A 14,554-nucleotide genomic window follows, 5' to 3' on the forward strand; every position below is an offset into this window, starting at 1 on the left:
CAATGAACTGACATTCAAGTGTAACAGTTTGTAAAATTCTAAGGATTTCCTACGAAACATGTCGTGTGAATGCGAAAGGACTGGACCTCTCCTGTGGCGTATTATTTTACATGAAATAATCCACCACCCATCCTGGTGGTAAAGACATATCAAGATAATGTTCATTAACAGATATGTTGGAATGACACTTTGACCTTAATGCCCTTTAATAACATTGTTTGAGACTTGTCTAGCGAGGCATACGATCTGAAGATGACCCCACAACTTTCCAGGCTAGTTGGAAGTCCATACGGGCATTCCGTTTGTTACATAGGCAGGTTGAACTAACTAGTTTCTGCCTTATTATTAACTGCGTCGTACGGTATTCGTTTGTTTAATAAAACGGAACGAGTGGTACATTTAATTTTTAATCCGACGGGTTGTACTGTACTGTTAAAAGAAAGAAACAGATACAAATATACAATTTTAGTACNTGAACACTGTAAATCGAAAACGACGCATCTATACATATATGTTTACATGAACTTTTTTTTTAAAGGACTTAGTACAAGTTGTGAAAGTCCTGCTATAAAAAACGCGGACACCCTGTATACCGTTACACACTAGTACCATAAATAACTATTTTTGCCATTTTCGACTGATAGACTTCAGACTCGACTTCAGCGAATCAAAATACATAGAAAACACACTTGATCAAGGTTAGAAAAAAAAATTCGAATTTTTTTGCGCTCACTAACCTGATATTTGGCGATTTTTCGCAATTTTTGGTGATTTTTCGCTATTCTTTTGCAAATTCTCAGATTCAACAGTCTTTCTCGTATTGGAAAATGTGATATAATCTTTTTTTTTTCTTCCATCATCAATGCAACTTATATTTATCTTTGATAAAATTGTTAGTATTTACAGAGAACCAAATGGGAAACTTATTTATTGACTGTTTTCTGAGGTTTAATGTAAAATAAAGAGACAGATCGAAATGAATCATTCCAAGTATTAGCGTTAACTTCTCTATTAATGTTGTTATAATATCTGTAATTATACTTATAAGAGTTTTCACACTTAAAATTATGTAAAAAAATCATTTTTGACGCGACCGTAGATGATACTGTAAATAAATATAATTACAATGAACTGACATTCGAGCGAAGTGTAACAGTTTGTAAAATTCTAAGGATTTCCTACGAAACATGTCGTGTGAATGCGAAAGGACTGGACTTCTCCTGTGGCGTATTATTTTACATGAAATAATCCACCACCCATCCTGGTGGTAAAGACATATCAAGATAATGTTCATTAACAGATATGTTGGAATGACACTTTGACCTTAATGCCCTTTAATAACATTGTTTGAGACTTGTCTAGCGAGGCATACGATCTGAAGATGACCCCACAACTTTCCAGGCTAGTTGGAAGTCCATACGGGCATTCCGTTTGTTACATAGGCAGGTTGAACTAACTAGTTTCTGCCTTATTATTAACTGCGTCGTACGGTATTCGTTTGTTTAATAAAACGGAACGAGTGGTACATTTAATTTTTAATCCGACGGGTTGTACTGTACTGTTAAAAGAAAGAAACAGATACAAATATACAATTTTAGTACGTTAGAAATATGGAAAAGACAATTGACCCTCAAAAGTCACACTAGTGCGAATTGGGATTTTGCCAACTTTGTACCTTTATGTCTTGTTTATTTGCTAACGGAAACACCGTATTTATATCAATACTGGGTTGAAATTTTCCAAGAAATCGAGCGATGTCCTTAGGTTTGAAAAAAATTAATTTGTTAAAACATGCGACGATTGAAAATAAAAAATATTTTTCGAACACTTATTTTTTTAAATTCGTATTTTTTTTATAAATAATGGCTAGAGAAAAAGTAAAAAAAGGATTATGAAGTTCGAAGTCTATATTTAAAAGAAATTACCATATTGATAAAATTATATTATTGATTTTTCCTCAAATACATGTTACAATAATTAAGAAAGAAATGATTCAATTTCTAAACCCCTTAAAACCGTACTGCACTGGATCCTTTGACAAGCAATGATTTATTACTTTGCATCTTGATTGAGACCAGTGAACCTCTATAATATTTTTGAGATTATTTTGTCTACAGTTATTTATTCATGAATAGTTTTAGCTTTTTCTTTATTTTTTTTATCGGATATCTTACCACTTGTCTAATTAAACAAATCCTTGCGTTAAAGGGTTATTTTATGAAATTCAAATTTTACTTTTGTTAGGCTAAATATCTGAAAAGCTAACTTCATTAATTAATGTTTAGAAAAACAATTTGTTTTTGTTCTCAAATATAGGAATGTGGTTTCTTGTTGAAATGCGTTTGACAGATTAAATTTTCTTTAGCTACTTCCATAGATATAGATATATGATGATTATTCTATTATTATTTACCTCATTTAAAACTTCTACTTCAATTTCACGGGCAATCAATTTACCTTTAACGGTATTCTTTTACTAAAATTTTTGCCGAACCATTTGAATTATATGACTGTTTTCCTAAACGTATGTTGAAATTTTGTTGTGATATTGATTTTGTTACATGATATCCTGAATATCTTCGATAATACAGGAATATGTTCAATTTTCATTAAGTAGGTAATTTATTTTTGTTGACATACAGATTACAGACTTTTCAACATTCTTAAAAACCTGAAAGTCGTCAAAATTACCAAGGTATTTATAGTTTAGTAGTACACTTTTTATGAATTTTTACTCTTTTGAATGTAAGAATCAGTGTCCAAACTTTAATGGGATATGGCGTATAAGAATTTTCAGTACACTATAAAAGTTTGGTGATCTCTACAGTGGTTTACTATAGTTTATATTTAAATTTTTTCTCTCATTATCTGAAAATGTTCGTTTGTATTTTTATAATGTCCTATAAATTTAGTTGATTGATTGATTTCGTCAGATCTTTATTTAACTTTGTGTAATTTCCTTCAATGATTAAATTAGTTGTGTTTGTATCATAGATTGTTTTGTCTAGAATAACTGTAATTACCTTTATCAGCTGGCAAAGTTATAGATTTCTTTTCTGCCAATGTTAAGTTTATTAACTTAGCTAATAAATACAGAATTAGATCAAAAATTGAACTTGAAAAAAATATGTGGTTTTGGTATAATTTAAAATTCAGTAAAAGTTTTATTAAAAGATATCGCGATAGTTTTGCTAGACGGTGAAAGATGCTTATCAAATTATTCAAAGAATTTCGATCCTTGTGATATGTTGGCTAAAAATTTTAAAAGAAATGTTAATAATACAATAAACTTGATATATCTGTAGCCCTGGAAGCAGATGAACAAACAAAAAAGTGACCGCAAAATCCGCCTGTTTTTACTTTAAGGGAGGCGACAGGAAATATCCTAAAAATATTCTAGAAATATCCAGAAACTCGTCATAAAAATGAAAGTGAGCATCACTTTCAGTTTTTCGAAAATTTTCGAAAATCACCCTTATTTAGGGGTTGAAAAGACAAAAAAGTGAACAAATTAAGAATCATCAAAAGTTGTAAAACCCCAAATATTTCTATGTTGTTATCAAAATAATATTTTTTCACATCTACAATTTTTTGTATATTTGGGGGATGATTTTACCCCTTGAGAGGGATGATTGCTGTGGGTATGGGAGTACTTGCGTATAAATTATTCTAATGAATGTATTTCGAAACATTTTTTTTTCATGCATTATAATTATTTTATGTATGTACTTACTTTGAAGCCGATGGTTGGTGGTTTTACCCTCATTTAGGGGTATTTTCCTTCGGATGTAGTGATTGTGGGTTATTAACGGTTCAATTATCACGTATAAATGAAAAAGAAAAAAAATTGTAACTTTTAATGGGATGATTTCATCCCTTTATGGATATTAAGGGTTGATTTTCAATCCGGATAAGACCATATCAAATACGAAATTAGATATTTTCACGTTCATAATATTATTTCGGGTTTTACAACTGTTGATGATTCTTAATTTGTTCACTTTTTTTGTCTTTTCAACCCCCGAATAAGGGTGATTTTTTAAAATTTTCGAAAAACTGAAAGTGATGCTCATTTTCATTTTTCATGACGAGTATTTGGATATTTTTAGAATATTTTTTAGGATTTTCCCTGTCGCCTCTGTCAAAGTCTCAAAAACAGGCGAAAAAATGGCTTTTATTGCGGTCACTCTTTGACTATTACGCATATTTCAAATAAAAATGTCAATTGTTTTATGAAACCATAACAAATTGAAGTGGTGTGTATTTTTTTTGGCAGGTGTCAAAATGCCCAAATAGACAAAGGAAAAATTGTAACTCAAAAAGATTTCAATGAATCGAGTTAACAGGGTTTACAAGAACGTAACTCAGGGAACATCGTAGGGGTTTTTCGATTGATTAATAATTTTCGTTGTTATTAATAATTTAATGCAAAATTTTTCACCTTTTTTCGATACTTTTCTTCGAATAGTCACTAAATCAATAATTATTAATATTTGTTTTTAATTTCCCTATGATGTTCCTTAGCTTTAGGTATACAAGGTGTTTGTTAAGGAGAGGTAAAAAATCCAGGGGCGTATTCTGTGCCAAAAAATAAGTTTTTTTTTTGTTACATAAATGTGGGGTCTTTGGACATCCATTGTCCAACTACAGCTTGTCAAAAATTTAAAGAAAAATCAATTAAATTTCTAAACCACTTGAGATAATTCGGAACGTACTTAAAGACGGCCCTGTGACATATTTGTTGCTGTGTGAGTGTCAATAATAAAATGGAAGTTCACAGAAATTTTACTTTCTATCTTGGGCATATAAAAGATTTTCTTGTGTTACTACACATCGTAGAAATACTCTNAATCCGGATAAGACCATATCAAATACGAAATTAGATATTTTCACGTTCATAATATTATTTCGGGTTTTACAACTGTTGATGATTCTTAATTTGTTCACTTTTTTTGTCTTTTCAACCCCCGAATAAGGGTGATTTTTTAAAATTTTCGAAAAACTGAAAGTGATGCTCATTTTCATTTTTCATGACGAGTATTTGGATATTTTTAGAATATTTTTTAGGATTTTCCCTGTCGCCTCTGTCAAAGTCTCAAAAACAGGCGAAAAAATGGCTTTTATTGCGGTCACTCTTTGACTATTACGCATATTTCAAATAAAAATGTCAATTGTTTTATGAAACCATAACAAATTGAAGTGGTGTGTATTTTTTTTGGCAGGTGTCAAAATGCCCAAATAGACAAAGGAAAAATTGTAACTCAAAAAGATTTCAATGAATCGAGTTAACAGGGTTTACAAGAACGTAACTCAGGGAACATCGTAGGGGTTTTTCGATTGATTAATAATTTTCGTTGTTATTAATAATTTAATGCAAAATTTTTCACCTTTTTTCGATACTTTTCTTCGAATAGTCACTAAATCAATAATTATTAATATTTGTTTTTAATTTCCCTATGATGTTCCTTAGCTTTAGGTATACAAGGTGTTTGTTAAGGAGAGGTAAAAAATCCAGGGGCGTATTCTGTGCCAAAAAATAAGTTTTTTTTTTGTTACATAAATGTGGGGTCTTTGGACATCCATTGTCCAACTACAGCTTGTCAAAAATTTAAAGAAAAATCAATTAAATTTCTAAACCACTTGAGATAATTCGGAACGTACTTAAAGACGGCCCTGTGACATATTTGTTGCTGTGTGAGTGTCAATAATAAAATGGAAGTTCACAGAAATTTTACTTTCTATCTTGGGCATATAAAAGATTTTCTTGTGTTACTACACATCGTAGAAATACTCTCTTCGTTAGTGTAAAAATATGAAGGGTGTTTTATTTAAATATGGTTGAAAAGCAATACATCTATGGTTCCATTCTGTGATGCAACTTTCTATTACTTTCGCGAATAGTAATTAGAATTATAGATCAATAAAACGTTTTAATATGACATTTACATTGCCATAACAACAACAATAAAAATAATGTGATCTTGAACCTAATTTTTTAATTATAATTGCGATTGCCCCAAGGGAATATTTTTAGTTCATAGTTCCACTCCGAATCTGTAGTTTATTTATTTTTTTTCTTTATTTCAGAAAAAGCGGGGTTTCAGCCTCCATATGGAGGACTAGATAACGGAATGGTAAGTAATTTTCCAAATACGCTCACAGCTAGACACGTGAATCACTTAGATGTATTCATTTTATTAATAAAACATGATTTAATCCTCGCCGATACAAATAACAAGATCTGTTTATTTTCTGGAATTTAATTAATAAGTGTACTGGCAATATCGCGGTTTTACAGATAAATCGTTAATTAGAAACTAATTATTGCCGCCGAATATCAAAGGGTAACCGTTTAGCCTTTGAAACGGAGAAAACGGTGAGATAACCTCTCGATCCTCTCCATGTTAATGGTCTTTGTTGTTTTCTCAATCTGCGCCTCGAGTTGTTGCCGAAGAAATAAAAATCTATTAAGCCCAGTGACGTAAGGCTAATAGATATTTTTGTTTGTTACGATTGCGCGAGACTAGAGGACGACAATAACAATTTATGTTTGATTTATTTGAAGCATTTTGGTCAACGGGAAAAGTTACGGTCGTTACACGGGATGTGAATAAATAAAAGCGACAAATTGTGCAGGTACCTCATTGAGAATTAAGGGGTCTTTTCTTTAAAAAAATATCTCTGCCCCACCATTGAAAGTGTCCTTAATTATAAACCATAAAGTATAATGTTGGAAATTACTACCTCTCACCATTACACAAGATTATGTGACTGTACAGATGTCTTTATACACTGAAGTGGACTATACAAAAATCTATGGAATTTAAATCGGGTGTTCGAGGAGGTCAGAAGAGAGGTGCGTCACGGCCTATCTAATGATTTGATTATGTGTCTCTTAAGTATTGGGGTCTTGCATTAAAATGGGCAGGAGTCCCATGATGAATAAATCAAAACTGATATCTGGTACATCTTCAGAAAGCACGCAGAAAATTGTTAATGATAAACTTCGGCTAAGGCACACAGATTTTTTCTGTTCAAACGTGGTTTTTATGAGATGACCAAAAATTGGTTTCATCGCAAACAAGATATGTGCCAAAAACTCAGGAATTTATCCAATCTTCCACAGTCCAGTAAGAAAATGCAAAACATTACAGAAAATCTCGCTGTAAAAAAATATGGACTCGTATATGTGAAAAGGATACAGTTCTCTTACAATAGTCCATATCATGTGGTTGATATTTGACCGCAAAGGAATATCAGTCTCCAGAATCATTAAAATTTAATTAGTAACTTAACAGTTTGTTAAATTTCAAGATAGTTACCAAGATTTTACTAATAACTTCAGTAATTTTTTGTGAAAATGAGTTTGACATGCAAGGACATTTTGGAAAATTTTTTGATCCACGATTGCGACATATAATTTGGCACATATCTATAAATAGCTAACATAAAAAATACTGTAGGTATTCCATTTGATATAAGTTAAACTTTCTTTGACCTTGCAACCTGTGATGAAGGTCAAGCAATACATTTTTAGTTTTGATATATTTTCCTTTTATAGGTAAATTACGTTTAAAATTTTACATTATCAGTGGTGAGGATACTAATCTCACTCTCACTGAGTCCTTTTTGAAATTTAATACACGCATTTCAATCGTATTCCAGTGAAAGGAGATGCCTTCCATTTTGCTATCTGATCCTTGTTATCAAAAGTTAAAAAAAGGATTGTTTTTAAATTTTCTAATTGTGTCTAAAAAAAATTGAAGTTTCTTCGCCAACATATTTTTTTTTGTAAACGTTTGATGATAGCAATATTTAAAGTCATATTTATTTAAAAAAAATGTATATGCAGATTTTTCCTGAAATTTTGGAATTTCCCAATGAATTCAAAACGTAAATTACAGTAAAATACAAGTTTTGCAAGGGGCATACCCATCGAATTAATTGATTTATTTTTTGACAATACTTATTTGAAAGTTAACAATAAATATTAGAAGATTTTTGCTAATTCGTTCTGCATTTATTTAATTCACTTCACGTTAATATAAAGTTTATTATGGAAAAAGAAAATAACAAAATTTCATTTTTGGACGTTTTATTGATACGAAATTCAGATCAAACAAGTTCACTAGGTTTTTCTCTTTTTTAAACAATCTGATAACTAAGCCTAGAAATTAAGGGATATTAGAAAAAATCACAAAATTTTGGGAGATTTTCAAAGAGCTGTAACTTGTAGATAAATGGTCGTAGAGAGAATAAAAAAAAGGAAATCGAAGCTTCAAGTGTCCAATTTGCAGATCTGCAGTTTCAAATTTTTTAGCATCAGCAGTTTTTGAGAAAAAAAAATATAAATTTTTGTTTTTTTTTTAAAGCCTATGGACTCAATTTTTTTTTTGGTAATTTCATCATAAAGCTCTTTTAAATAATCTAATTCTCTTCAATTTGAGCGGTTCCGGAGCCTTGTACGATTATTTGTCGCTGAGTTATTGTCGATCAAAGCAAAAAAATAATTTTTTACTTTGGCATTCAATTATTCGGGAAATAATGGTCGTACAGGAAATCCAAGCAGAGTTTTAAAAACTGCAAAGTATTCTGTACAAGTCTTAATGATAAGTTTTTGATAAAAAAAAGTGAAAATGTTGGTTAGAGGAAAGGTAAATAATTAGGGATATTTGAATAATTTGGCATAACTTTGCAAATAATGAATAAACTAAGGATATCGACTGTAACTTTTCAACCTCAAAGTGTCCTAAAGAAACCCTGATAATTTCAAAACCCTGATTTTTTTTTGTTAGTACCCAGAATGTTTAAATTTGTCGTTTTTTGCATATTTTCTTCATCAAAAAACGTTCATAATTCTAAAAAAAATTTAAAAAAATTGGTGATTTTGTAAATCCGAATAGCCTCGTTGTCATCGACGCCCGAGCATGTCCTAAACAGCCCAATGGGGTTCAAATCGGGATTCATAGGTGGGTGTGAGAGTTACCACGTTGTTGGCGTGAAAAAAAACTAGACACTTGAAGCTTCAGTTTGTTTTTTTTTTATTCTGTCTAATACCATTTCCCTCTAAGTTACAGGTCTTTGAAAATTACCCAAAATTTTGAGATTTTTTTAATATCCCTTAATTTCTGTGCCTAGTGTATAATGTTTTAATTGTTTTTTTTTTTTAAACATGTATTGTGATTTTTTAAATGTTATGTTAATATTTTTCAAATATTTCTACATATATGGTCTCATCGTTTCATTGTTTATAGCCCTGAAGGTGATTTTAAACGAAATCGAAACGTTGGCTTAGAAAACCAAGACCCTTATTCCCTTGTCCCATCCTGACTATGATCCTTATTTAATATCGCCGATTACTAACGAGCACTGCTCTTGTGTCCCAGGCTTACGCTCTGAGTCCTGCTGGCCCAGTATATACGGGACCCGGAGCCAGCCCGACGCAGGCGACGGCGGAGCCCTTCACGGCCGACAGTCCGTATTTTCCGTTCAACGCCCGCCCCGGAAGCCGGTTGTCCCCCGCCAAGGCGAAAATCATCCCGGCGGGCCTGAGGCCCACGAAGGACGAGCCCACCGGTACGGCGACGGCCCTCGACGGACAGTGGGGAGTGGTAAGTCTCAAATAGCATTTGTCTACTCATCAAAATGTTCGGAAGGTGCACAGAAGAAGCCATCTTGAAATGTTTTTGAGGTTATGTCACACCTAAGGACGTTATTTTTCATGCTCATTCTGTATACTTTAACTTAAAGTATTTCTCTTCTTCGAATCACGTTTAGGAGCATCTCGATACGATCCATTGTCTCCAAAATATCACCAATTAAAATTTAGTTGATTTCAATGAGTAATCCTTCAGTTAATTGCTGAAAAACGTGCAATACTTTTTAAATTGATGCAATCAAGCTTGAAAATCTCTATATCAAAGTTTACATGGTTCAGGGTGTTTGATTAACGTGAGTCCCCTAGCGTCTCACTATTCAAGTGCTTGATTGATGCCAGTCTCCTATCCTCGCATTGTTAAAATGCTTGATTAACACTGGTCCCCTATACTTACATCATTCGGGGGTTTCATTAACGTAGGTCCCCTAGCATCTTACTATTCAAGTGCTTAATTAACGTGAGTGCCCTTGACCCACATCATTCGGGAAGCTTGATTAACGTAAGTGCTTGATTGTCGCGAGTCGTCTAGCCTCTCATCGTTCAAGTGTTTGATTAACGTAAGTACCCTAGACGCTCATCATTAGGGGAGCTTGATTAACGTAATTCCCTTAGCATCTCACTATTCATCTGCTTAATTGACGCGAGTCCCCTAACCTCTTACTATTCAAGTGCTTGATTAACGTAAGTCCCCTAATGTAACATAGTTCAAAGTACTTGATTAACGTGAGTTCCTAGCATCTCACTATTCAAGTGCTTGATTGACGCGAGGCCCCTAGCCTCGCATTGTTAAATGCTTGATTAACGTGAGTTCCCTAGCCTCTCACTATTCAAGTGCTTGATTAACGTGAGTCCCATAGCATCTCACCATTCAACTGATTGATTAACGTGAGTCCCTTAACATCTCACTATTCAAGTGCTTGATTGACACGAGCCCTAGCCTCGCACTATTCAAGGGCTTTATTAACGTGAGTCCCTTCGCCTCTCACGATTCAAGAATAAATCGGTTAAAAATATAGCATATATTTTAGCAATCAACTGAACTTAATTGATTAAATACTCGAGTCGACTAATCTTTAAGTTGTGATGTCTTGGAGGAAAGAAATCGTATCGAAACAAACCAAAGGACAATGTATTCACTATTGTGGAAAGTGTATTTGTATGTGTGACATGATGTAAAGACATGTCAGAATAGGTTTTTGCACTTTTCGGTGTGAATATCTCAAAATCCTGATGTAAAGGAGCATTTTTACGTCCGAATGCGGATTCACGATTCATGTATTGCACTAAAACAGAATTATGTAGAAAACAACCTAATTAATTAAAAGTCCTCGACATAATTTGGCCATAGGATACCATAAAGCAGTGTTTACTACTTTGAATTTGTTTATGTTTAGTTTTAATAAAATAACTAGTTTTGTTAATCATTAAACTTCCATAAAAGTCCATGCTGCTAACAGGACGGTTAGTTGGCATTTGATAGTTTGACATCCGTGCTTGTCGCCGTCGGAAATGTTTTTGCGTTAGTTATTAATTTGTGATGAAATCTCACTGCAATCACCTCCAATAGCACCTGCCCGATACAAGGACATTCGTTGAAGTGTCTCGTCTTTTTGATACTGGTAGTGTTGTTCCTCGCCATAAAAATTACTCCCCAGGCTTCAACAGGTGGCTGGGAATATGGAAGAATATGTGAAAATTCGAAACATGCTTGAATTTCGAAATACGCTTGGAGACACTCAATTTTTTTTTTTTGAGTAAAGATAGATAGGTGTAGACATTGCTTCATAAAAAAAAGTAGATAAAAGATAGGGGTGAAAATATAATTTTGCAATTTTTTAAATATAGCACGAAAACGAAGCAAAATTTCGGTATAGTTCATAGGAAAAATTTTGTAGAGAATTGAATTTCCCATCGAAATGGCTTAAATATTTAAAAAATTTAAAAGAAAAATTTTATGCAAAAAATCGTTAATAAACAACTTTAAAAAAGTAAAAAATAATATTTTTTATGACAAATTTTTTTTATTAGTAGAAGTAGGCAAAGAAAATTACTGTCCAAAAAAACTAGATGAGATTCTCTTCAGAATGATGCATTTTCGAAAGTTTTTGGACTAATATTGACTAAGTTATAACCGGTCAAACTTAAATATTTTTTAGAATTTCGTCGTTTATTACATAAATTAGAGTTAAAAAAGTAAAAGAAAATCAAACAATCTTATTTTTTGCTTTTTTTAAATTGTTTATTAACTATTTTTTGCATAAAATTTTTCTTTTAAATTTTTGAAATGAGCCATTCAATGGAAAATTCAATCCTCTACAAAATTTTACCTATGAACTATACCGAAATTTTTCTTAGTTTTCGTGCCATATTTAAAAAACTACAAAAGTGCATTTTCACCCCTATCTTCAATTTCAACCCTCTAATTTAATAGCACCCCTCGGTTTTTTTCATTTTTAATGACCCTTCGAACAAGTCGTGATGAAAATCCTTGAACGAATCCTTCCTTTTTTTGCAAAAAATAAAACGTAGAAGGGTAAACGCGACGGAAATCGAAAAATTGGCTAAGTTCGAGCGGTCCTCAAATTTTTTTCATCTAAAATGACCAATTGAACGATTCATGTAATAAAACATCTTAAACGTCATAGTTCCTTTTAAAATCATATAATCAATAGCCTAAATACAATTAATGAAACATTAAATTATAATTACCAATGTAATATTATCTGTAGTGGAATAATTAAAATGTATGTATTATTTTGAAATGTTTTGTTAACTTTACTGATATAAAATAATTATAACCGAACACCAGTAAATAACGTGAAAAGTGCATATATAATTTTTCAACTCACAAAATGTAGAGCAGGAGTGTCGTCTATAAATAAAATACAAATGAGCTCAATACGAATTTCAGACTACATCAATAACTAGGTAAGAGTCAGACACACTTGAAATATCGACTTTATCAATAATTAATTGAACAAATACTTACGAGTAAGAGAAAGGTATTTTATCAAACTATTTAAAAATATAAGCCATGAAACGAAAACTAACTGAAGAATTTTTATGTCGAACGAAGTAGTTTGTCTAAGTTTTCTTTACATATTTTCAGACTTTTTGAAGTGTTTCTTACGTAGGTACTTCATTTTATTTAGAATTTGGAATGAATTAAAATTGAATTGTCTACAGAATCTCAAAAGTACCACCTGCTGTACCAACTTCATTTTTTCGTAAGATCGAACATTCTTTAATTTACAACAAATATTCTCAAAGAAATACGCAGCTGTTCCTCAGCTTGTTCGCCTATTCCAAAATTAATTATTTACTTTTTTACATAAACAAATTATTGATACTATGATCTGTGATTGATACTGAAAATTGACAGCATACTTAAATATTATTTACGATTTAAAGATAACAAACATCTCAGTCGATAGCGAACGTATTATTTTGTTAGGTCGAGGACAAATATCGATTTCTGGAAGATTTACCTACCCCACCGCGTAATACTGGAATCGAAGAAGTCCCGAGTAATTTTTAACAATGCTATCTGAACCTACCAAACTGTAACTAAGTTACAAGATGATAATTTATTCATTCCTCCCGGCTACTGTTCTCCCTTCTTCCTTCTTCGGTCCTGGGTAGTTCAATTCCTTAATCGACAAAGTCCCTTTGTCAGGACATCGGGATGTATAGACGTAATATTGGATTCAGGCGGACGAGAAGTAGCGATTGTTAAGCCCAGCGGCGTACGGGAACCTACTAGTAAATAGATTAAATTCCTGTAGGGCATGGCACTTGGACAAGTAATTGTCGTTATAAGGCAGACTTTGTCTAAAAGGGCTCGGAAAAAATTGAAAACGTTAAAATTTTAGTAGAACAAACGAAAGTTCATTCTTATAAACTGCAAGTGTGATCAGTGATGGCATTATATAAAAAAAGGAAGAAAAGCAGTAGTGGCTTCATGATCTTCCATGAGTTTTTGCAGCTGGAGAAATTATGGCAACTTCCCTGTTCTTTTTGGCCTATTGGAAAAACGTTTATTTTTATCATTGTATACATTTTCTTCTGTATCAATAGCTGCGACTACTTTTAACCAGAAATTGTCGCTTTAAAGAGAAGTTGGGAACTATTGGGTATTAGAGATCTCGGCCATTTTTTTAATATATAAAGCCAAAATGAAATGGGTATATTGATTTATTTTGAAATTTGCTATGGTAATTGCCTACTGTCAATTATTGGGTTTATACTGTACTCGGCAAAAAAAAAAATAAGGAGCTGAGATTTACAATTTTTTTTTAATGATTGTTGAAAGGCTGTAACTTTGTGAATAATGATCGTGTCGAAAAAAAAAGAAGTATCTTGAAGCTTACAAGATTCTAGTTTTGAAATCTTCAGATGAAATTTTTTTTTGATCAGTACACTCGACGCAATCAAAAGAAATAATGCAAGGCACTTTTTTTCAAAACCACATGTTGTCTCTATTAATCAATGCCAGAGGGCCATTTAGCCTGATTCATCAGCTTTAATTTATTTATTTTTATTTTTTGTACGATTATTTCTCATCGAGATATCGGTTATTGACTGAAAAGTCACTTTTTTTATCATCTGTCTACGCCTCCGCCTTGTGGTTGGATTTTTATTGAAATAGTTTTTTGGGATCCCCGGCTAGTGAGACTCTTGGGAGGGCGTAGAACGTTGTAATGTTGAGAACACTAATTAATATTTGACGAACTTATTACCTTTCTTTTGTTTTATGCGAATTCTTTTTTGGGTTGAGACTTTTTGTAAAAAAGTCACAAAAACTTTCGTAGAATAAATAAAAGTCGGATTTATGGATTTAATGTGGCCCGAGATTCAGTTGTCGATTCGTTTGGTGGAGCGCGGTGTAATGTGGCT

The 14,554-nt window shown here is 32.2% G+C and overlaps 1 protein-coding gene across 1 annotated transcript in view; it reads left to right on the forward strand.

The window, feature by feature from the left end:
• Nucleotides 1-9,611, forward strand: part of LOC108905938 — a gene marked incomplete at its 3' end in the record, with an annotated part of 38,192 nt that extends 28,581 nt beyond the window's left edge. The window contains exons 2-3 of the mRNA XM_018709013.1: nucleotides 6,088-6,134; nucleotides 9,387-9,611. Of these exons, the coding sequence (XP_018564529.1) occupies nucleotides 6,088-6,134; nucleotides 9,387-9,611 (272 nt within the window). The remainder of the gene's footprint in view (nucleotides 1-6,087; nucleotides 6,135-9,386) is intronic.
• Nucleotides 9,612-14,554: the final 4,943 nt, after the last annotated feature.

The sequence above is a fragment of the Anoplophora glabripennis genome, unplaced genomic scaffold, assembly GCF_000390285.2.
Source record: "Anoplophora glabripennis isolate ALB-LARVAE unplaced genomic scaffold, Agla_2.0 scaffold265, whole genome shotgun sequence".
Taxonomy (NCBI): Eukaryota; Metazoa; Arthropoda; class Insecta; order Coleoptera; family Cerambycidae; genus Anoplophora; species Anoplophora glabripennis.